This window comes from Silurus meridionalis, chromosome 9 (assembly GCF_014805685.1).
Source record: "Silurus meridionalis isolate SWU-2019-XX chromosome 9, ASM1480568v1, whole genome shotgun sequence".
NCBI lineage: Eukaryota > Metazoa > Chordata > Actinopteri > Siluriformes > Siluridae > Silurus > Silurus meridionalis.
This window is the reverse complement of record NC_060892.1, coordinates 18,299,198-18,323,353: the sequence shown is the minus strand read 5'-3', so window position 1 is coordinate 18,323,353 and position 24,156 is coordinate 18,299,198. Positions and strand designations below refer to the sequence as shown.

Below are 24,156 nucleotides of genomic sequence, written 5' to 3'. Positions count from 1 at the left end.
TTTGGTGTTAGTGATTCACCTCTAGCGCCTGCTCTCGTTATGACAGCGGCCCTGAAGCTGGAAAAACGGTGTGGGGTTTTGCCGATAGTTCCAGCAACTATCAGTGCGGTATTATCACCAAAACTGGTCAACCTTTGGTAATGATCCCATTTTATCAATGGCATGGGAACCACATGCAAGAATCGGATCATGCAATTTCTTTGTTCTTTGAATGTTATTGTCCCCTTGTGACATCAGAGTAGCACAAAACTGTTCTCACAGGATTCATGACAATGCAGCATCATCCAAACTAGCAGCTGAATGACTAAGTACATGACAAATACAGTTCTTAGTATTTCTAGTACAAATTTTGTTTTTAATGTTAATTTAAGGCATACCTTTTATTCAGTAAAAAAAAATTTTATTTTCAAAGAAAAAAATATTTTATGTGCCAGTCAAGGAAGCAGCAAATTGTGCAACATCCTTTTTTCCCAGACAGCAAACAATGAATGTTGCTTGGTTTGGCAGCAAAAAATAGAAGCATTTACATTTAGTCAGAGTAAGAACATTGCAGGTTGCTCTGTGTATCACTGCCATTTGAACAATTATGTGTGACTAATTATGTGCAATTACTGATCAGTTTGCTATGAACACCTGTACATCTATTCATTCATGCAATTATCTAATCAGCCAATTTTATGGCACTGGTGCAATGCATAAAACCAAACAGGACAGGAGCTTCAGTTAACATCACAAAAATCATCATCATGGTTGCTGTCTCACCAACACAGGACAGGTGAAAACAGGAAAACTTAGCCTGGTCTAATACATTTTGATATTTCCTGAGGCATACTGATTGAAGAATCAGAATTTGGCACCAACAGCATGAATCCAGAAACAAAACCAAGCTCATGTGGACAGTTCAGCCTGGTGGAGGCATTCTAAATTATCCTTAAATTAATACTTTTTTAATACTTTAATCAAAATGAGCATGGACAAATATTGATGCTTAATGCAAATGTATGTTTATTATTAATGAAACTAAACTTCACATAGAGCATAAAGGCAAAATATTCTTGGACCTTTGCTATGTTTCCACACGGACGGTTAATCAGGTGATACCGGAGAAACTGTACATCTTTTAACTTTCAAACGGATTACAATATCAGAGAATATTTCGATTTTATTTGTTTATTTTAATTTGTAGGCATTTAAGCTTTCGATTTGTATATTTATTATGTTTGTGAGGCAGGTATTTACTGAGATTCAGGTTGTTTAATTTACGTGTCCATGAAGAGAGATGACAGTGACGGGAAAAAAAGTTCCGATTTTGGTGCTGATTTGAGACTTGGCGCATCACTAAAACTAAAAATGTTTATTGATTAAAAACAATTTTACGGTATTTGTTATTTATTTATTTTATATCTGGGTAAAGAAAGGACGTCTGTGATGTGTGAGAGCGAGGAAATGAAATCAACAAATAGATTAAAACTGAAGAACGAGTCTGTTTTGAAAATGTAAGAAGTAGAAAGTACAAATATTTGTGTAAAAATGTGATGAGTAAAAGTAAAAAAGTTAATAAATAGTGAAGTAAAGTACTGATACCAGAAAAAGTTACTTATGTACAATAACGAAGTATTTGTACTTTTACTCCCCATCTTTGTTTGTAATGAAGTTTCATGAGTTTATTCTAACATGTGCAATACACTGGAACCAAGTGATTCGTTTGGGGAGGTGCCGGTGAACAAAAAGAGTCGGATCAGCAAAAAGAATCGGTTCAGCTGCTCTCGTGCGCTTTAGCTCAAATAAAGCGCGCGCTCAGCCGAGAGCGCCAGCACACTAGTGCATTCTGCTGATATGGCGCTGCTACTACTAATACTATTGCTGTTGTATAGGAGTGGTGCATCAATTACTACGCAATATTTTATTGCAAGTTAGGGGTCAAAAAAGTTTACAATGAACGAGTCGGTGAATTCCAGCAACGGCTCATGTGCTGCTCCGGCAGTGTGTGAGGAAGAGGTGCTCACTGCATTGCCCTTCCTGGTGGATGCCTGGCTTGTGCCTCTGGTCTTCGCTGTCATCATGCTGCTGGGTATACATGGAAATGCACTTGTCCTGTACGTCATTTCCAAACACAAGAAAATGTGGACGGCGACCAATATCTATATAGGTAAGAATTTTGGTGTCAGTTTGTTTATTTATTTATTTACGTTTTTCAGATTTGCACGTGCAAATTTGTTTGTTGCAAATGACAAATAAACGTACGTTTATATCAACAGAGCATGCACAAAGTAATAAAATAAATCCATTCATAAATTGAATAAAATAGTAGTATAAATAGTAAAAACAATTTTTTAAATGTAATAAAAATTCAAGGCACTCTAGACAGAATATGAAGGCAGTATATGCAGAATAATCTCAGTACAAAGATCCAATGCCAGAAATCATTTGAATCGAATAATAAAGGTAAGAAATGCGAACAATAATAATTAGCCTTTCGAACAATTAAAGAAACACAAAAGCAAGGTGTATCACTGACTGTACCTAATATTGTGGAAAGCTGAAACATCATGTGTTAATATACAGCAGTGTTGATGTTCATTTCAATTCAATTTTATTTGCATAACAATTTGCATTGAAATAAAAATATAGATTATAAATGTATAAATTAGTCCCTAGAAGTTTATTCCAAGATTGATTACTAATGAGAGAGCCAGTGGTAACATTAGTGAGAAAAATCTGCTATTAGAAAGAAACCTTGAGAGGAACCAGCCTTTTCGTTGTAGTTTAAATAACACCATTGAGGTTAGCAGCTGTTCACTGATGGACACATGAGTGTAAAATAGTTAATGGCAAATGCAGTCCAAATCCGCAGTAGCGGACTGAGTACATTAATTACAGTCCAAATCCGTCCTCATGGTTCATGAGTTTTGTCCTCTGCTGTAATGTGGAGCCATCTTCAGCAGCACTGAGTAGTAGAACATCATGATGAATCAGGCAGGTCTGAACTGAAGAAAGGGACAGGATATCCTCATTGGTAGATTTGGCCAGATGTTTGATGCGTTAAACTTTTAGGGGGTAGAATCATCCTCGAGTATTTGGGGCATTTTGTTTTGGTGGCAGACCTTACGTCTTTGTCTCACACACACACAAATATTCAAGTCTAAACTATGATTAAAAATTTAATTTGTGAGTAAAATGGGCATGCAGAGTGAGTAAGTGAGAGAGAGAGAGAGAGAGAGAGAGAGAGAGAATGTCTGGTGTCAAAAGAGCAATAGACAAGACTTAGTCTTTTTTATAATTAATATAACAGGTTAGCAGGACTTATACTATACATTGGACATGTGTTGTTGATGTGCAATTGTGGTTATAAAAGTGTAAAAATTTAAATAAACTGTTTACAGACAGTATGTAAAAATGTGTAAAAAAAAAAAAAAAAAATATATATATATATATATATATATATATATATATATATATATATATATATATATATATATAAAATTTGGAAGTGTGTGTAGAAGGTTTGTAATGTTTGAGTGATTTGGATATGAACTCTAGGTAGGACTGAAAATGTGGACACTGTGTTTTCTATTTAGGCTGAGATTTAATGCTGTTTAATATCTGTTGATTTATTGCACCGTTTCTATTCCCTCTTAAACTAAACCTAAGGCTGACTAAGAAGATGATGTTTTTTTTTTCTGCAGCGAACCTGGCGATGACAGACATCACCTTTCTGGTCTGCTGTGTACCTTTCACTGCTGTGCTTTATCCGTTACCGAGCTGGATCTTTGGAGATTTCATGTGTAAATTTGTCAGTTACATTCAGCAGGTTAGTCACCGATGCTTCATTTTTCAGTTGCAAAAAAAATTGCTTTTTTTTTAAACAGCTGTGGTTCTGTTCATATATATTCTGCACCGGTGTACTGGTGCTTTGCTGAGCGTGCGCTTTATTTGAGCCAAAGCCCACGAGAGCAGCGGAACCGACTCTTTTTGCTGATCCAACTCTTTTCATTTACTATTTGGTGACATGATCAATGTTTTTTGCGCGCCGTTTTTAGCCCTTTAAACTATTTCTTGTTATTGCGGGGCTTTTTCAATCTACCACTGGTGTATCATTTTAACAAGGTAAAAGTGTGCAAGACAGAAGGCAACAGGATGTATGGGGTTAACGTGGATGAGAAAACATGACTGAGAACAGAGACATTTCAAATTAAACCTTACAAGCCATTTATCCCAGTTCCGTGCATCTCCGTGCACAAACTTCTGAATCATATTCTTGAGGGTTCAAAGCTCCACTAAGCTGTCGGTCTGAGGATGATAGACGCTAGTATGAATCGATTTGATCCACAATAATCTGTAAAGTATGCGTATAACATAAAAGTCGTGCCTTGATCAGTCAGGATCTGTTTGTGATTCCAACCGCTGGATCGCCTTATCCTCCAACGCCGAATGCTGGCACTGGACTCACTCTGCTGTCCTCAGAAGCCGCACAACAAACTGCTCCATCATGATGAACTGCGAAAGAACTGCACGACTAACTGCTTCTGCACGATGAGATTGAGGATCTTGTTCACTCCGGTCCTCATTCTGCAGCCACTTCGGGCAGGTGTGGCGGAGCTGCTGAGCGAACGTGAATGACCAGCCGGCCTCACAAACACTGTCTGTGCTGCGCTGGGGTTTGTCCCACTTGCTCCAATCCGGCCATTTCCTGGTGGTGGCCACACGCTTGACAAGCTCCTGGAATGCCTTGGCACCATCTCCATCTTGTTAAGAAGGATGGTAGCCACAGGCGTCGGGGTGGCGGGAGCTTTTTGCCAGCCCGGCGCGCTCCAGAATGCCTTCCGGTCCCCTGCCTGCCTGGGTGTGGATCAGCTCCTGGAACTGTTGTTCTTGCTTAGCGCGCACCTGAAGGAGGGCCTGGTGTTGTGTCTGCTGGAGCTTGAAAAGTGCCTTTACTGGCTCACCCAGTGGCAAAGACTTCATGGGGGTGTACCCTGCTTTCCTTCCCAGGTTTTGGCACCAGCGTAGGGGAGAAAACGGTTCAGGTGAAGGAAGAACAGTGTGGCGGCAACCAGTTTCAGTAAAACCAGGTTTCTTTATTTGATCTTTGCACTTTCAGCAACGCACACACACGTCTTTCTTTCACTTCTCTTATCCTTTTTCCCTGCTTACTGCAAAAGAGAACACCGATTAGATACATTCCCAGCAGGTGTGCGATTCTTACCATTTGTCTCCCTCAGCCTCATCCTCCATTCACAAACCAGCACTCAGCCACACTCCCACATAAATGTAATGCCTGAAGAGTTAATGCGGTATCTTGTCTACACTTTAATACACATCTTGACTGCTTAATTTCAAATCTATTTTGTTGGTATACAGAGACGAAATGATTGTACACCATGAATAATACAGTACATATTTCATTTTGCTTATTGTACACATTAGTACTCAAGAGAATATGGTCTCATGCTTGAGCATAATTCCAAAGTGTGTAAGGAACCTCAAAATGTCAAATAACTACAAAGAATGTTTTCCTCCCTAACAGCCCTAGTCACCAGTGTTGTATATGTATGTGATAGGTATCTGCACAGGCCACGTGTGTAACCCTGACAGTGATGAGTGTGGATCGTTGGTACGTCACGGTGTACCCGTTGCGCTCCTTGCAGTGTCGCACACCAAGAGTTGCCACCATGGTGAATCTGGGAATCTGGATAGGTCTGCAGATTTTTCCTAACTCGGCATGATTTCACTAGACTGCTAATTAACACTGAAGGAAAAATCCATCCTGAACAGCATCCATTATAATCTTTATATTGAATGGGACAGCCATTAACAGGAATAACGTAGGGTTGGTTTGATGTTTTCCTACATTACCCACAATGCTGTTTGACTGCCTCCTGAAAGTGGTGCATAGGAATGATCGAGATTTAGCCTTCGCTTTAATCCTTTAACTTGTCCAGATCTTCTACGTTCTGCTCGAAAACCTCATCCTGATAAACTTTCCTCAACGCTGCTGTCAGATCTGTTATGCTTGTCACCTAATAGATCATGAACTAGTTGATTGATTTTTACATTGACATGACTATCGCTTTCAACATTGCTGACTCATGCAAAAAAATGGCGCTCTGTCTTGTTTTTTGGTGCTAAATACAAAACCGATTTGTCCTATTAAATGTTATTTCTACAGGATCTCCCAATGAGAGGTGCAACTGCAACTGGAGTATGCAGTATATATATATATATATATATATATATATATATATATATATATATATATATATATATATATATACAGTATGCAGTGCGTAGGGGCGCTTCACATGGGGGCGCCATTGCATGTAGTGTAATTCTTCCATTTACCCCTTTTTTTGGGAGCGGGAGGGGGGGTACCAACCATGATCGTGTGACATATATCCTGCACACTAAAGGGATCCTAAATGTGAACTGTTTCAGAGTGGAGTTTTCCTTTCAGTACTGAATAGATATTTAAACAGTATCAGTAAGTCAAGGTGGCTGTTGTATCCTTCTTTAGGTCCCCTTGCCGTGACCTATTACGGGTGGAGATTTAAAATGATCTGACTGAGAGATTTCTGATAGAGGGTTTATATACTTTTTCACTTGTTGTGTCCTGTGTTTAGGATCTTTCTTGGTGTCCCTGCCAGTGCCACTGTACACTAGGACTTTACCTGGAGAATGGTTTGGCCCTCAAGTATTCTGCACTGAGATTTTTCCCACTACAACTCACAAGAAAGCGTTCATCCTGTACAACTTCCTTGCTGTTTACATGCTCCCACTGGTGACAATCTGTGTGTGTTATCTGGCCATGTTGCACCAGATGGGCCGGCCAGCCGTGGAGCCTGTTGATAACAATTATCAGGTGAGAAATTTGCATATTTATAAGGAAGACAGCTGTGGGATAGCAATGTGGATGTACAACAATGAAAACCTTTGCATTATGAAATATGTGTTTTACTTCTACGGATTTGTGTAAATTTTCCATGTATTTCTATCTGATAAGTGAAATGTGCATGTTGGCTTGACCAGACAGGCAGCATTATGTGTTGCTGGTATAATAATAATCCAATTAAGAAAGTGTTTTTAATAACAAGTTGCACTGGATGGGTTTTTATCACCAGTGACTCCAGGCTGCTACACTTGCTTTGTATTTTTGGAAAAAGTTTCAACCACAGTAAAACCTAAAGCAACATTCACATACAGCAACTCGATGTGGAAGGGCCAGAACTGTTTCTGGGGTGTGTCTTTTGAGTCAGCAAAACAGAGGAAAGTTTATGCAAATATGGAGTGCTACTCCCTATAGGAGTGAACGCAGGAGAGAACATGTGATCCGTCTCCTGATTTTTTTCTAGAAAGTGGAATGTAAGTTGTTCCACCCGCTGATAAAAGTTACTATGGCAACTGGTAGTAGGAATGCCTGCTGACAGCTTTATAGTGCACCGTCTGGACAACTTTCAACTGCAGATTTGATCACTTTATGCATTAAAGAGGCAAAAGAAGTACCTTTTAAAGGATTATAATGAATCCGCTTGCATTGACTCATCCACAGCCAAATTCAAGGCATTTCTAGAAGTTTCTAAACATCTGGATTTTTTCAAACAAGTCTCTTAAATATTACTGCAAATCTGTGGTTTATCAGCTCCAGGTTCAGACCGAGCGCAGTGCTGCTGTAAGAGCGAAAGTATCCCGTATGGTGCTGGTGATTGTACAGCTGTTTATTCTGTGCTGGGGGCCCATCCAGCTGTTCATTCTGGCACAGGCGTTCAGCCCGCACTTCCGTCAGGACTACTACACTTACAAAGTAAAGATATGGGCACACTGCATGTCCTACAGCAACTCATGCATCAATCCCATTGTCTACGCCTTCATGGGGGCCAATTTTCGCAAGGCCTTCAAGAAAACCTGTCAATGTTGTTTCAAACAGAGGGTAACTGTCACCCAACAGCCAAACGCTAACGGAAACACAGAGATGCATTATGTGTCGTAGAGGAGATCTTGTGTGTGTGTGTGTGTGTGTAGGGAGACTTTTAACCTTGTAGGGACATAGAGAAAACAGCTTTTTGTTTTCTTATTATTATTTCTTTTACAACTACAGACAGTAGCTTCTATTTTTAGATTCATAATGTTTAGGTTTAAGATTTTTTACATATGTCAGCTTCTCTTTGTATTATGCTTTATTTATTTCTATGATTAAATCTAATTATATAAAGGGAATGCTTTTAAACCAGATAGGGTTATTGCACTGATCACTATGTGGAGGAAGAAGACAATATAATGCCACTGGACATCAGAACTTCTACTTGGGTTACCTCAAACAGTACGGACTAATATACAGATAATAATGTTTAAATAGTGTTTAAAAATCCTGAAAAACAAATGAAATGGATATTTATACTGTGAGACATGGATATCGCTATATGTGAAATAACATGACTGTTTATTTTTTTGTCTGGTTTCAGAAATCTCTGTCTTAAATAACATTATTTACCTGTGAAATCTGCTGTTTATCTTTAGTATATCAGAAATATATTATTTTGTCTATATTTCTGTGCAGATCTGTTGTTTTTGTATTCGTTTGCATATATGTTCATGAACTCGTTGGAAATAATGCTGCAGAATTTTAAACGGATAAACAATCAGCTGTAAATATGGAATTTATTTGTATCAATCATTTACTATTTATTCTTGACTCATTCATTTATCCAACTCTCCACTAGGTGGAGCCATAACACCCAACAAAGCTCATTAATAGCTGAGAATCAGAAACCATAACATTTATAATTGCTTTCTCATGGTAAAGTAAACTAAATCCCAGAATAATTATATAAAAATGAAGAAAAACTTGTTTCCGATAAATAACATGTATTTTCTGTGTTAAAAAACTCAAAAGAATTTATTTATCCTTTATTTATCTGTCTGTGCACATGATCACCATTTTAATGTGGGTTTCTTCAGGGTTCCCCAGTGTTCTCCCACCTGCCCAATGCAATTAATTAGGTGTATTAGTTCAAATATATCATCCTAAGGAGTTTTAAAATGTGTATACATTGTGCCATGTGGACTGGATGTACTCCTATCTCAAGCACACTGTTCCCTGGGCTCGATTTCAGATTGACCACAAAGTTACTCAGTGATATTGAATAAATAAGGTTTTTTTTTTTTCTTTCTCTCACCACCAATTTTCTGTGATTTACATGTGCTTTTTTTTTTTTTTACTTTTTTTTAGTTCAAGTTATAGAATGTTATTGTACAAAAAGACATCAATACAAATAAAAAATGCCAACCCACCCATTGAGGCATTCCCTCTAAATCACATAAAAATAAAAGGATTTCACAAAACATGTACAGTGAACAAACATTTTAAACATATCCCTTAAAAAAAAATTATAAACAATTGCCATGCAATTAAAAATACAGACACAGTGGCTCTGTGTATCTTTGCCACTGATAATGGATGTATTCTTTTGTCCAAGAATAAAGACATCCGATATAAATGTCAAGCTCAGAACCCAACATAAAGCAACCTTTGTGTTCTATTGTATAATAATAATAATACGTAATTGTGTTTAAGTGTGCATTTGTTTAGTACCTTGTGAAATCAATTATTTTTAAATAAAAATTACAAAATTCAATTCGTCTTGCTTTTTTTTTTGTTTACTAAATGTAATAAAACTCTATTGATGTTATAAGGATTAATTAACATAATTGACAAGGTTCCATTACACTTTTACGAACACTGATAGAAAAGGCTCCAAGCTTGGCATCTAGGGAACATCTCAAAATTAGGGCTCTAATATAAAACGTTAAACGTAAAGAAGTAACCATTAGATACTTTGTGTGGTCTACATAATAGAAAAGAAATCACGAATCTACTCGTTTTTTACGAATCCTGACATAAATATCTGTGTGTAGAAATCCATTGACACGATAATGTACGCGATACTTCCCCCCATTTAACACTCAAATCTGTAATTTGCAGACGTGCCCTAGTTGTGAGTAAAGGTTGGCCTCTCTGATTCACGGGTTTGGAATTTGCATCTGAATGCTGTTTGTCGACCAATGATTTGACTCAACGGCAGTGTGGACACACCTCGGATTAGTCAAAGATGCCTCAATGCGACCGAATTATCTCGTAGGTTGCAATTAAAGCGAATTAACGTTGTGTTACTCGGAGATGGTGAGCCGCGAAGCTGTGTTTCAGGCCTGTAGTGTGTAAAGCGCAGCGCGTGCTGTGCGCCCTGCTCCGTTCCTCCCCGGGAAATCAGGAACGTTTCTTCCGGTTCCCTGGAGTCCGACAAACAAAACGGAAGCTCAACTGGTAAATGTTTTTTTTATTTATTTAATCACTATTAGTATATTATTATTATTTGTAATTATTATTATTAAAAAATCACTTTCTAAATGTTTTTATTTCGGTAATCCTATTTGAGCGTTAATAAAGTAGCGTTTGTTATTTTGTATGTATTGTATGTATATTTCGAGCAGTTGCTTGGTAGCAATAAAATGCGAATCGGTTGCAATGGTTTAATAAAAAAAAAAACATCCAATAATAATAATATTCATAATAAAAGGGTTAAGCCGTGAGAAATGTGTGAACAGTATTTAGGAGTTTTAGGCAGCATGGTTTTACTGCTGTACTATTTTGACACACGACCAACTTCCTACGATAGTAAGCGGTTTTTGGAGAGTCGATATATTTATCCACCTCTGCCCTGCAGACCAGCACGAAGTGGTCGACCAGAGCTTTTACTCCGGGCTGTTTATTAAATATCAGAGGTTTGTAGCATCTTATTATAGAGGACCGTAATAAAGGTAAAAAAAAAAACAAAACCAGTCTAGAGACCGAAGACTGTATGTTTGTTTGTTTGTTTGTTTGAACGACAGAGAATTCAATCTATAGACCGTGTTTTTAATCACCGAGTTCTTCACTTTAGGGAAGTGGACTAATTGATTATTGGTTGTGTTTTGCACAAAACAAAAATATCATGAAACATGGTGTGAAGTTGTAGTAGATAAAGAAAAAGGAGGAAAAAAAAAAAAGCTTGAACGTGTGAACGAAATGCTGTAACGTATAGAATATAGATATCGGGATTTACTGTGTGAAATCTCGCGATAATTGGGGTTCATTTGACGCAATTTGTAGTAAACACAAGAACAGAATGGCAGGAAGCCCTAAAGAGATGTATGTGATCACCACGTGGTCTGGCTGCCTTTACTTCTGGCAATTTCACACACACACACACACACACACACACGTCAGAGTCTATTTATTGCATGAGTAATATAATCTCCCAATTAGTAAATGTGCAGTATTTTTAGTCCTGATTGCACTCTTTAATCTAATTAGGAAAGCGAATAGGAATTGTTTGTTGTGTCAGTATACATGTAACTATTTGCTTACTTCCTGCAAAGTTTAATGAGCAAAATATAATGGCTTCAGTCAGGAGCACATTCCAGTTATGCATCTATGAATTCTTTGTTTCTTTCTTACGTTTCCCCCCCACATTCTTTTTTTTTTTTTTTGTTCTTTTACATTTCTTGATCAAAGTGTTTCATCAGAGATGTCTGATTTGGCGAGGCAGATTTTTCTTTTTCCTTTTTTCAGATAAACATTTAGACACGAGGATGCCGAGAATGCTTCTTAACACCCCTGAAAATAATCATGAGTCAGGTTTTGGTGTCACGTTCCCTCAATGTCATTTTGAGAGCTTTTGACCAAGGTGACGTAGTTTCCCCCTTTCTTAGGAAACCTCACTATGTTCCAGCTGCTGTAAATACAGTGATTGGGTACCTGGTGCCGCCTTGGTGCTGTTGTATGAAACATATGATTACGTAGTTGTTATTTTGTTGTTTGCCAGGAATAGCAGCTAATGAGAGAGAATTTATAGCTGAATATATTTCTTCTGCCTCTTTCTCTTTTTTTAATCTATATATATATATTATACTGTATAACATTTGTCCTCCCTTAAAATTTAAACTCAATCGTAAAAAGAAAAATTTCCCCAAACAGGGTTTCAAAATTGAAGTTTCCATGTGAAACAAGGCATGTGTCTGTGACTGGATCTCGCTGGATTAGGAGCGTGTGGCCAGAGATCAAGTTGAGGTCTTTAAGAGCCGGGGTGCATAATGAAGGCAGTCTAATAAATGGCGTGCCTTGTTAAAAGTGCATACTTCTCCCTACAAGACTTGTTTGTGCAGCGACGCATGGAATAGATTCAAATGTCAGCCACGTCCTTTTTAATAACGGCGACATTTCTGCCACAAGTCAAACTTCTACCACGCTCTGCTAAATAGCGAGCAAATAGGAATACGTAAATAAGAAGTAGAACAAACCAAACGATTACAGCCAAATCTGGACATTATACGCTTAGGATATACAAAATATTTTTCACATTATATATCTCCGAAGTTATTTGCTGGCTTCTCAGCATTGCGATGTTTCGTGCAAATGGTTTAATCTCAGCCACACCTGGGCTTATTTTTGTTTGTTTTGTTTTTGGCCCAGGGATCTTCTTTAATTACACATTGAGAAATCCACTCCTGACCCCTGATTTGACTTCGCGATATCTCTTCGTAAGATTGATTCTGGACCATTCTGTCCTCATGCGATCATTTCCTGAAAAGTCTGCGGGTACATGAACATGATTCGTAACGTAAGTGAGAAGTCAATGTGTGAGGGATCCAAGTCTGAGGCAAACATGTATCTATAGGGCATTCCAATGAGATATAAGCTACAGTAATGACTGAAAAAGGGTAGCATTGTGAATAACTGACTGACTGAGACAGGTACAGCTGAAGGGGACTCGACCCGAGTGAGAATCGCTTTAATTGAGGAATTTCATTCTGACAGCTAAAAAATTTAACTAAAGCACTTTTGCCCAATCCGACTTTGTTATTCAAATAAGTCAAGCAGCTGAGGAGGAAAAACGTGTTTACATAGTATTTGTTTCTTAGCCAAAAGTGTTTTTTGTTGTTTTTGTTTTAATATTCACCCCGTTTTAAAGACAAAGGGTGGAGGGTGCGGTATTATGTAATAATAAGAACCGGCGTGCGAGAACATTATTTTTTGGCTTTTCCCCCCGAGGTTCTTTATATCCCTGATCTTGTTTTTAATATCTGTGACAATCACAATCCGCTCCTGTCAAGCTAATCTGATTTCTTTTCAAATTAGTATTATTTATTAATTATATTTATTGCCTATCTTAAATCATGCTGGCCAAACAGGTTTCCACTTGGCGTGTTACCAGGAAGAAGGTGTCATATTTCTGCTCCAGCAGCTCGTTGATTGGTTGGTTGTTAGTGTATAGATAATAATTCTCTATATTTGAATATTGTATGATAACATATAATACATCGGCAGTGCCAAATACCAGACGATTTACACTTGAAGGAGAATATTAATGGTAATTAAGGTGGGAGCATGTTTTTACTGCTGCAGAAGGAAGTGGAGTGGTTTGGCTCTGACTAAAATAATCCAAATTTGAAGGTTTTGGCACAGTATGCCTGTGTTCCTGCCAAGAAACACTCCGGCACAAGGCAGTGATTTTATTTATTGGGAGCATGCCACACAAAAGGAGTAGCTTCCAGCTGATGTTAAATTTTCTGCAAGCAAATGTCATTCATTATGTGGTTACACACCATCAGTGTGTGTATGTGTATGTATATGTATATGTGTGTGTGTATATGTATGTATGTATGTGATATAATATATAAAATCAAGAAGCTTAGTCATCTCAACCCTAAATAGCTGATGCAGTACACAGTGAAATGAGACAATGTTCCTCCAGAACCTTGATGCTACATAAAACGTGTGTGTGTGTGTGTGTGTGTGTGTGTGTGTGTGATATATATATATATATATATATATATATATATATATATATATATATATATATGTGTGTGTATATATACAGTGTTATATAATATTATAATCATAATTTTTTTCAAATCTATAAAACACACCATATGGACAAAAGTGGGACACTTGAATTTTTCCATCCGGCACAATTAAATAAATTTTTAACAATGGTCATTATCCGTGTACAGCTACTTTGAGACAACGTTGTAGGAAAGAGTGAATAAGTTTGTTCTTGATGAGTGAGCCAGTAGCGACTGTGGCACAGAAAAACTCCTCGAGATGGCATAAGGAAGAAACCTTGAGAGGAACCGATCCTCATCTGGGTAAACAATGATAAACAATGTTGAGGGGTGCAGGCTTATGTTACCCCTGTGCACCAAGCCAGCTGCATGAGGATATGGTTTTACATTGGATGGAGTGGAAGATCTTCACTGGCCTGCTATAGAGCTCTGATCTAAACCCAATTGTAACCATTGGGACAAATTGGAGTTTTGACTGGACTCCATCTCCTCAAATCGCACCAAATCTCTACAAGCACACTAAAAAGTGTGCTAGTACTAGTGGACCATCTTCCTAGAAGAATAGAGGATATTATAACAGCAAATTGAGACTAAACATGAATCGTGTGGTCAAATTTTTGTTTATAGATCACAGGCTTGCTCAGTAGACTAGGGTATAGCTTTTCGGATATTAGTTTAGGAGAACTTGCATTGAATTGTCTGAAAAGGCTTCATGAATGAGGGTGATGGAAAAGAGCTCGAGCTTACAGGTGAAACCGTTTCCCAGCTTTTAGCCTTTCAAATTTAGTTGTTTTAAGCAGCAATAATTACACCTCTGCCCGTGGTAATGGCCCTCTTGTGTTGTAATTGTCATTCGTTTCTCTCCGATTGCGACGTGTTCTCTAAACCTCCATCTTCTAACTCTGTTGAAAGTGGCTGATTGCATCGTAACAAAGCCGGCAGAACCGGAATTGGAAATGTCCGTGCCATATTGTTGTCACATTAACCACAGTAACAGTGTCTTTCCTGGTCCATGAAAAAGAAAGAAATACGCGAAAAACACAATTATTACCTCTCTAGGCTGCGATTCGTAAAATGTTTTGGTCTCTTTAGCAACCCAAATTATTTCTCTTCTTGCCTTAAGTTCTCGAGTCCATTGTTGAGAATAAAAAGCAGCGCATTCAGACGACCCCGCTTCAAACGCTTCGTATGGTCTGATTACTAAAGACTTTTTAATATCATCAATATAATTGATTAGAAATCAATTAAAAAGCAGGAGGTTTTTTTCATAAATGGTTTAAAGCTAATGTTGTATCATATATTGTTTATTTTGTTAAGAATCCAGAACAATTTCTTATAACTTGGCTGCTTAAATTAAAGGTTATCGTCGAAAAAGGTTTTTGCCGCATAGGCAACAAAAAAGTTGTAAAATATGTTCATATAATAAATGAAGATTTCTTCATCGCACACACACATGCTTGTACTAGTCACACGTGGAAGTTTTTTTTGGTGCATATTTACAGCAAGAAGCTACAGTGTTTTGAGATAACAGGAGATCCCCCCTTCCCCCAACCAAAAAAAAAAAAAAAAAAAGAGGCAGGTTCCGTTTCTCGAGGTAGTTTTTCTGCCTCAAGTTTACATGTCTGTTTTCCGCTCAATGAACAAAGTGTTCCTGTGTGTATTTTTTGAGCAAAATGTTTCGGGGCTCCTGTTTAATTCGTTTGAACCTTATTTCAAGGTTTTAAACCCTCTGACGGAGAGCCCCATCGATGGCACGCTTCATGACAAAATCCATGTTCTGCCAAAAAATGTCCAAAGATAAGATCTGTGTAAATTAGATTACTGAGCGTATGCTTGGCTAGCTTTGTTAATCAGATTAGCTCGAGAGGCAGATTCAGTACTCTCTGTTCTTGATTGTAGCATGTAGCAGTAATCATCTAAATCACTAACTCCTTTTTTTTTCTTTCTTTTTAAAGCTACTGTGAGTATTTCAGTTGCAGGAACGTGGGAGGCTACTGTACGCTTTCTGTCACTTGAGTGAAGTGAATGAAAGGGGATTTTATTTTGTTTGATGTCATTTTTTTTTTTTCTACTCTCACGTACCGCTTTGTAGTGCTGTGGCTGCGTTTCTCATTGTGTCTGGCGGCTGAGCATGGCTCTCTGGTTAAGAGTGCTGTGAAAGCCTGTGACGTTGCATCCTGTTCGTAAAAGCAGGGCTGAGTGACTGGTGTAAACAAAGAACAGTAGGCCTTTGCAAACCAGCCAACATGGCAAACATTCAGCGACTGATTTAGCCGGCATCACTCAGTCTTTATTTAATATCCACATGCCATAATTAGATCCCTGTTTAGAACCTTATTTTTGTCTGAGCTGTGGATTTTCTGAAAAAGGCCACTCTGTCTGGTCAAATAGAGTTTCTCTGTGCAAGCACATGTGTGTGTGTGTGTGTGTTTGTGTTGTCCATTAATTCCATGTTTTTGCTACTTGCTGTGTGCGTTTGCGCTGTAGTAGAGCTTATTGGATGCGGATTTGGGTCTGTATATGGGTGGAATTAGACCCTTAGCACTTTGCTTATCTCTCGCCCCCTGTTTGCTCAGATCTCACAATCTCTCCACGTTCGTGTTCTTTTTCGTGGTATAGGAAGATGCATTAGCACGCTTTCTCAACAGATCACTGTTCCACTTTTATCCAACATGGCATTAATACCAAAAGAAAAAAATCTTCAAGAGAGAAAGTCATTTACATTAATGCTCTGATTGTACTACACAAAACTATCATTTCAATTAGGTTTTTTTTTGTTTTTGATAATTATTGGCCACGACTTTTTTTTTTTCTTTCTTTTTTTTTCAGTAGGACTCCTGGAAGAGTGAAGTAAACACGTGCGTAATTGCATGTTAGGAATAACGCGAGTCAAAAAACAGGAACGATTGGTCTTGATTGGCATTTTTGTTTCAGCTCGCAGTTGACAAGCGTGCTTTGTGCAAAACTGTCATTTACACAGAATGCACGCAGCCACAGATGGCCTTAAATATCTAGGGTTTAAAATGAGCTCAACAGCGAATGTGCAGCCGATAGGAGCCTCGTGTTTCATTGACACCCCCCTCCACACACACGCGCACACACACAAACACACACCCTCTGTTTGCAATTTACAACTTGAGAAAATCGTGATAAACAATTTAATCGCTCAGAAGCAGTAACCTGACAAAGACGGGAAAACGAGCAATTACTCATTTAGGTGGAATACGTGAGTACGCCATAATGGCGTTACTGTTCGGAAAATGCATGCCAGCAGCAGTCAAACAGTGGATTTTCGATGATTCCACAGTAATGTGTTGTAAACAGATAGAGAAAAAAAAACCAACAACCCATAACAGTACATCTTTGATATGATGTCTAATGTCAACATTGCTGACGTATTTCCAGATTTGGCACGTCATCGTTCACTGATTAAATGTTTAGTCTAAAATCTTCTTTTCCCCCTCTTGATCAAAAAGAAATGCTTTTTTTTTTTTTTTTTTTTTGTATATTGAACATACAAAATTTGGTAGATTTTGTATCACATTAAGGGATTTTAAATATTCACTAATATAAGATGGGTGATTGGGGCGGGGTTTTAAAGGGAATCGGTTAATACGGACGGTAAATAGTTCAATGCGCAAATCCTTCCATATTTACATCTCTTTCATTTCAGTTTACTATTTATTACATCGGAAGCGTTCTGCTCTTCTGGTGTAGTCTTGAGCGATGACTCATGCTAGCGTACACCGACGTTACATATTGCCTCTCCTACGCAACAGGCGTACAGATAAGGAGGACTGGGTAATACTTATAGCGTTGTTAGTTAAGATCTCGGCAGTGTCACATCACCTAGAGGTGATGAAATCAGCTTGTGCAGAGCTAGCAAGTTTTAACACGCTTTGGAAAACAGTGTAAAACAGCACCAATCTTGCTGAAGGACGGCCTCGGAATAGACACTGTGCAGATGCCGAAGTATAAAAACCTAGATTTGGTGCACTTTTTGGAAAAGGTCTGTACACTGTAATTCAGTGTCATCATTTTTGGGTGTTTCAGACCAGTGTTGGCGATCCTTCTCGGATCAGTACATATCTATAAGTAAATACAAACCAGACTGCAATTGATACTCTTAATACTGTTCTAATACCCACGTATGATATCCGATATCTATGTAGTTCACGTAAGACCGCTATCATTTATTTATATGGCGTAGCCAGTATCTGTAGTTCAGGATGTACCCTGGTCAAGCTGAATGATGATTTGACGGTAATAGATACTTCTTTAATCATTTTAATATACCAACAAATGCTCATTTTCTCTTTTCTTTTCCAGGCTCTGATCGAGCGAGCCACTCTGCACCAGGGGAAGCTTCTCAAGCCTGCTTCTGCTCCTCTCTCAAGCCTGCTTCTGTGTTCAGTGCTATAGACGGCTGGGCAGCAATCAGCAATCTTCAGGTTTAAAAAGAGCCCATTTCTCGGAGGCTGCTTTTCCTTTCTTTTTTTTTTCACGTTTGTTAGAATCAAGTGTTGGATCAGGCTGATTTGTGCTATTCTGGTGAAGAAAAGGGGCAAAGGAAGGAGATATTTCGGAGCTTCCCATTTGCCTGGAGATGAAGCTGCAGGCAGTTATGGAGAACTTGCACAGGCAACAGAGGGCCAGACTGCTTATGGAGATGGAGCAGCAGCAGCAGACTGGTTCGTTTCAGAACTCGTCCTCGACGGGTGAAGAGCTGAAGCTAAGTTCCACCTCGGACACCGAGCGCGCTCAGATAGCAGCTCTGGCAGCTATGAGGGCCGCAGCGGCCGGACTACAGAGACGGCCAATGGCTGACAGTCCTAGGTCGGAGCACAGCACTGCCGGAGAGGAGGACGACGTTGAAGGAGATGAGGAGGAGGAGGAGGAGGAGGAAGAGGGAGAGGAGCATTACAAAGACATGATGGGGTCCAGCGAGGAGGAGCAAATGTAAGTATGGCCAATATTACTAAGTAACCATGCTGCAGTACATTTGGTTTCGTGTCGTAAAGGTGTTTTACTGTTGTACCTAGGTGATAACACGAAATCATTTACATGATGCACAGCATCGTTGTTATTATTATGGGATTTTATGATTATGGAGGAGGCTGCAAATCTGTATTGTTCATGGTGTTAAGTGTGAGCACTGTCTTCATTGGTAGGCATCATTAAGACTGGTGCCTCATCATTCTGCTTTTATTTAAATGTGGACGTGTCGTTTCCATCAAAATGTTCCATTAACCTTTTTTTTAAATTAATCACTTTTTAAAGCATTTAGAAAATGATGGAATAAATCTCTACTTAGAAATCTAAATAATTATAAAGACCGAAATGTGGCCTTCTGGACAAATTATTTTAGAAAGCAGAAGTGGGACGAGGATGATTTTGAGGGGGAGATGGAGGAAGACTACGATGAAGACATGGCTGAGGAAGGCCTGCAGATGAGCCGCGAGGCTGTCGCCGCGGGTCGAGGCATCCTGCTGCTGCCTCATCGTCAGTTCCATCCGCAATCTCACTTGCTGAAAGCCCGATCAAGTCTCGAACCTGAACCGCGGGCTTCAGCTTTCTCAGCTGCGTCTTCTCAAGGCCAACAACACGGACAGGACCACACCGACTGGACCTACGAAGAGCAGTTCAGACAGGTACCAAGTGCCAACTCGTCTTTGGTGATTGTGAGATTTAGACAGATTTGTGAAATTTCAGCAAAGTCACAATGTTCAGAAATGTTTCTTTTATATTAAGTTGCCACACCTGCTATCCTGTCTGCATTTTCTGTACAATTTGTCAAATGCAGTCTTTTTCTACCAATTAAACCAGTAGCTAAAACAGTAAACATATAAATCTGAGCCCTTTTGCTTCCTGTCAATGGAAGATATTTTTAGTTCAGACTTATTTCAACCAAAAACAGTGAAAAACTACATCAGTGGAACTGATTAGAAAATCCACCATTTTTTATTTTTTTATTTATTGCTGCTGCAGGCAGTCCATTTCCTTCTGCACAGCTGGAATTGTTATTACTCCCTCCTGCTTTTTCCTTAAATCTAAAATAGCGGAAATGCATGTTTTCCTGTCTTTTTGTTAGTTTGATTAGTTTTTTTAGACAATAGATTCTGGATGATGCAAGCAGGGAACAAAATTTCAGTCTTTTTTTTTTTTTTTGTGCATTTATTTGGAGTTTCTCTACTGAAGTCATGTAACATTTCGGCACAGTTAGAAACCACTAGAAACAAGAAACAAGTCAATCTGGAATTGTGCTGTAACGTGCTGCAAATATGTAGACATATGCAAATGTGTATTTCAGTAGGTCCTTATTCTGAGGCTGGATTCCTGTAATGTCCTAAATTGTGGTGGCATAGACTGCAAATATAATGTTTATTTCTTCAGATCTTCCCTTGACAAACATCTTGCGTTGCTGAACCTGTACTATCTGATGTCTATGAGTAATTGTCCAGAGTGTTCCATTCTTGCATTTTCTGCAGCTGTTAAAAAACGTCATGGTTCAGCGATTTATTAGAGGAACCGAAAAGGCTCTTTCTACATTTGTGTTTTTAATAAGCATGCCATAAGCTCTGTGGCAGTTAGTGTTTTCATCATATCCTATTTACTAGAGATAATGAAAATGGATCTGCTGTCTTGCATTTAAAAAAAAAACGTTTTTAAAGAAAAATGTTTTTTTATCTGCACTAGATTTTTGCTCTTGGTTGTATTTTTTTAAGGAAAACGAATGTGGTGTATTTTATAGTGTTTGCTGAAAGTTTAGGGGGATTATTGACTTTTAGGGGAGAGAATGATATAAAGGAATGCATAAGACTGGTTATTTGTCGGAGGTGTTGGTGTATGACATGGAAGTTGTGGATTTATTTTCCAAAGACCCCCATTCCTGAGAGAACTGAGATCGTTTAGAGAGAGAGTTCCATATAATACGGTCGCAATAAAGCATGGATTTTGGTGACCATTAATAGAGTTTCAAAGTTATTGTCTGTTAAGGTGTTATGTAATTGCATAGTTTATGTAAGCATGTCAGAGCAAGGTTAACCTGTGTGTGGAAATGGTTTGTGTGTGTGTGTGTGTGTGTGTGTGTGTGTGTGTGTGTGTGTGTGTGTGTGTGTGTGTATATATATATATATGTGTGTATATATATATATATATATATATATATATATATATATATATATATATATATATATATATATATGTATATGTATATATGTGTATATATATATATATATATATATATATATATATATATATATATATATATATATATATATATATATATATATATATATATATATATATATGTATATACACACACACTTTATTTTTTGAAGTATTAACATATTGATTGTTTTAATAGTAGATGAAATTGTTGTGGAACCTGCATGTTTGAGTCTGGAAAGGAAAGGGTTAACGTGCTGCAGTTTATTTTGGGCAGGTGGGTGGAAGCGGTTTGGAATGTGCCTGAGGGAAAGTGATAATCTGTCACTCTGGACTCAGAATCTGCTACTACTCGCCAGCGTGTCTCTCAGCCCTCATCAGTTGGAACCCCGCCCAAGTGTTCTCTGGCTAGACATGACAAAATTTTATTTCTCAAAGTGATCTCAAACAAGCCATTAAACTGTGGAATCAACATTGTTTCGAAAAAAAGTTTATCGGCTGTCCAGTGAGGGTCAGTAATTTTGATTATATTGATTTATATTAAAGAGAAGAAAAAAAAAGAATCCTCCATAACTTTGCGACTGTAATCAAACTAGTGTTTCAGATAGCTTTTTTTTTTTTTTTTACCCATTAGAAAGAGATAAAACAGTCGGCAGTTCTGTTAAGGGAAAATAGGACATGCTATCTTGGGGTATAAAAGTACACCCTGAGAAGAAATCCTGTATATACAAATACAGTTAATGTAAAAAGGCTACAAATTCCTGTTAAAATTTTTGGTTTTTGAGACTAAACTACTGACGATTTATATTAGTAGTTTAATCTCAAAAAACTAAAATTTGAGCAGGAATTTGTAGCCTTTTTACATCAACTGTATGTGTGTATACAGGATTTCTTTTTCAGGGTGTGAACAGCCTTTTATAATTGGGGATGTTCCTCTGTTCGGAATTAACTGATCACAATCACAAATAATTCAAAACTATCATACAACGTTCATCAATGAAATTCTGCTTAACTCTAAATGGATATTAGATGTTTTCTAGGATTTTCTTTACATCATTTACGTTGCTCCACTATATACAAAACAACTGGAAAACATCTAAGCACATTAAATGATAAAACACCACACCCACGTTGAAGCATGGTGGTGTCAGCATCATGCTTTAGCTCCTTTTCTTCAGCCAGAACATGGGTTTTTCTCAGGGTTGAAGGAATCATGAACGGCTACAAATATGTCATATGATTTAAGGACAAAAGCTTATTTAAGCTACAAATAAAAGAGAATTTCATGTCTCACTATGACTGTAACCTAAAGCATACGTCCAAATGAGCAGAGGAACAGCTTAACCAAAAGATCAGTGTTTATAAATGGCTGAACCAGAGCGCAGATCGGAACCGAACTAACACTGAAACGGTTCCCAAACAGGAGATCGCAATTTAAGGGATAAACGAGTGGGGAAAATATTCCCAAGTCAAAATCTGCAATGCTGATGAACTAACCCAAGAAGTGGAATAAAATCAAAAGGTTAACAAAGTATAAGTTTGGAGTGCACATGTTGTTATATGCAGACTATTGTCTGTTATTTGGTTCACAATCGTTTTCCAGAGCCAAAAGAGGAGGCAGAAATGGCCATTGATGTCTCATCTGTATTGTAAATATCCCCAGTAGGACAAATGGCGCCCAGATGGACAGTAAAGCAGACATGTCTTTAAAAATTCATCACATCCCTCCACGGTGAGCTCCCTTTTAAAGGCTTCCGTATTAAAGATTGATGCCTGAGGTGGATAGGAGAAGGCAGCGCTGACCGAAACCGTTGCACTAAATTAGAGATTAACACTGTGTGTGTGTGTGTGTGTGTGTGTGTGTGTGTGTGTGTGTGTGTGTGTGTGTGTTGGGGTGGAGAGTTTGATCGTTTTTCATTATGTACCATTGAAAGTCATGCTGTGTTTCATCTGGAATTTGATCGTATAATATTTGACTAGTGTGTAGTTTTGTCTCGCTAAATATATAATTATGAGATCACTTGTATTGCGTGTAATATCGGATGGCGTGAAATACTGTGCAAAGAAATTCTCCACGTGAAGCATACCGCTTTATAACCTTTGTAATGTCTCTCTGGTCTGCAAGCACTTTTCTTTCTCTGCTTTCTTATTTAGTGCTTTACTCTAAAGGGGGCGTAGAAAACACTCACTGCGTTTACATTAATTATGGAGATGAGATCGCTTATAAATAATGAAACATCAACGTAATAAAACGGTAATGATGAATGATCTGCAGAAATAAGGTCGGCTTTGTCTCCAAGCAGTCTTGATCTTCTGAAATGAGCCAAACATTTGCTAAATCTACACCATACGAACAAAAGCTGACCACAAGATCTGTATTTTTGAACGTACACTTCCACATTTACTCTCCGTTATTTGCAGTTAAAATAGCCTCCGGTCTTCTGGGGCGGTGTTCCACTTAATTTCAGAGTGTATTGTGGCCACAAGGGTGTCTATAAAGTCAGCTACTGATGTAGGGTGAGGAGACCTGGGGTGCAGTCAGCGTTCCAATTCATTAGTAGAGTTGAGTTCAGAGCGCTATAGCAGGCCAATGAGATCTTCCACTCCGATCCATAAAGAGCTGGTTTTGTGCACAGGGTTATCATCATGCTGGAACAGGTTTGGGTCTCCTAGTTTTTGTGAATTTTATGTCGCATCCAAACACATTTGTGTATAATTGTGTGCCTCCAACTTTGTGTTAACACATAAAAGGAAAACCAGGTGTCTGAATACTTTTGTCCATGTAGTATATTTCTGTTTGTGCTTTATTTATTTTTTATTTTTTACCTTGTTTGTGTTGGTTTTTCCATCAGTATCCTGGACACTGCTTTTAATGTTCTATAAAGTGAGAAAACGACTGAGGGAGGGGGGTGGTGTCTGTGTTACTGCTCCTGTAGTTGAACTCTGGCCAAACCGTACATGCTGCCATGAGGAATTGCTCATTGGCAGCGAAACCATGTGAAGAATTCTGCTAGCAATAGTTTGGCTGACGTCAGAGCCACATAACCTGCGGCTTTGTAAAACTGGCAGCCTTTCAGCAGAAAGCACAAGGAGAGCCACCAGAACGTAAACAAA

At 38.3% G+C, this 24,156-nt stretch overlaps 2 protein-coding genes across 4 annotated transcripts in view; both read left to right on the top strand.

Moving 5' to 3' along the window:
* The first annotated feature begins 1,360 nt into the window (after positions 1-1,360).
* On the top strand, positions 1,361-8,646 carry LOC124391389 (G-protein coupled receptor 54-like). Of its 2 annotated transcripts, XM_046857933.1 has the most exons (6): positions 1,361-2,149; positions 3,687-3,811; positions 5,562-5,697; positions 6,621-6,859; positions 7,637-7,992; positions 8,375-8,646. In XM_046857933.1, the coding sequence occupies exons 1-5, from the start codon at positions 1,936-1,938 to the stop codon at positions 7,982-7,984; spliced, it is 1,062 nt and encodes a 353-aa protein (XP_046713889.1). In that variant the 5' UTR covers positions 1,361-1,935; the 3' UTR covers positions 7,985-7,992; positions 8,375-8,646. The 2 variants fall into 2 exon arrangements, with proteins under 2 accessions (XP_046713889.1, XP_046713888.1); XM_046857932.1 differs by having other exon boundaries at positions 7,637-8,646.
* A 552-nt stretch (positions 8,647-9,198) lies between these two features.
* Positions 9,199-24,156, top strand: part of arid3a (AT rich interactive domain 3A (BRIGHT-like)) — a 30,269-nt gene continuing 15,311 nt past the window's right edge. Inside the window, exons 1-4 of one of the 2 annotated variants that reach the window (XM_046857930.1) lie at positions 9,199-10,315; positions 18,205-18,326; positions 18,433-18,834; positions 19,244-19,526. In XM_046857930.1, the coding sequence (XP_046713886.1) occupies positions 18,482-18,834; positions 19,244-19,526 (636 nt within the window). In that variant the 5' untranslated portion in view covers positions 9,199-10,315; positions 18,205-18,326; positions 18,433-18,481. Of the gene's footprint in view, positions 10,316-10,672; positions 10,774-18,204; positions 18,835-19,243; positions 19,527-24,156 lie in introns of those variants that run through there. The other variant, XM_046857931.1, reaches the window with a different exon arrangement.

Bases quoted from the DNA above. Each gene is read 5' to 3' on its own strand.
- LOC124391389 (XM_046857933.1), top strand. From the start codon at position 1,936: ATGAACGAGTCGGTGAATTCCAGCAACGGCTCATGTGCTGCTCCGGCA. The intron at 3,812-5,561 runs GTTAGTCACCGA...TGTATGTGATAG, and splicing joins TTGTCAGTTACATTCAGCAG to GTATCTGCACAGGCCACGTG. The intron at 6,860-7,636 runs GTGAGAAATTTG...GTGGTTTATCAG, and splicing joins CTGTTGATAACAATTATCAG to CTCCAGGTTCAGACCGAGCG.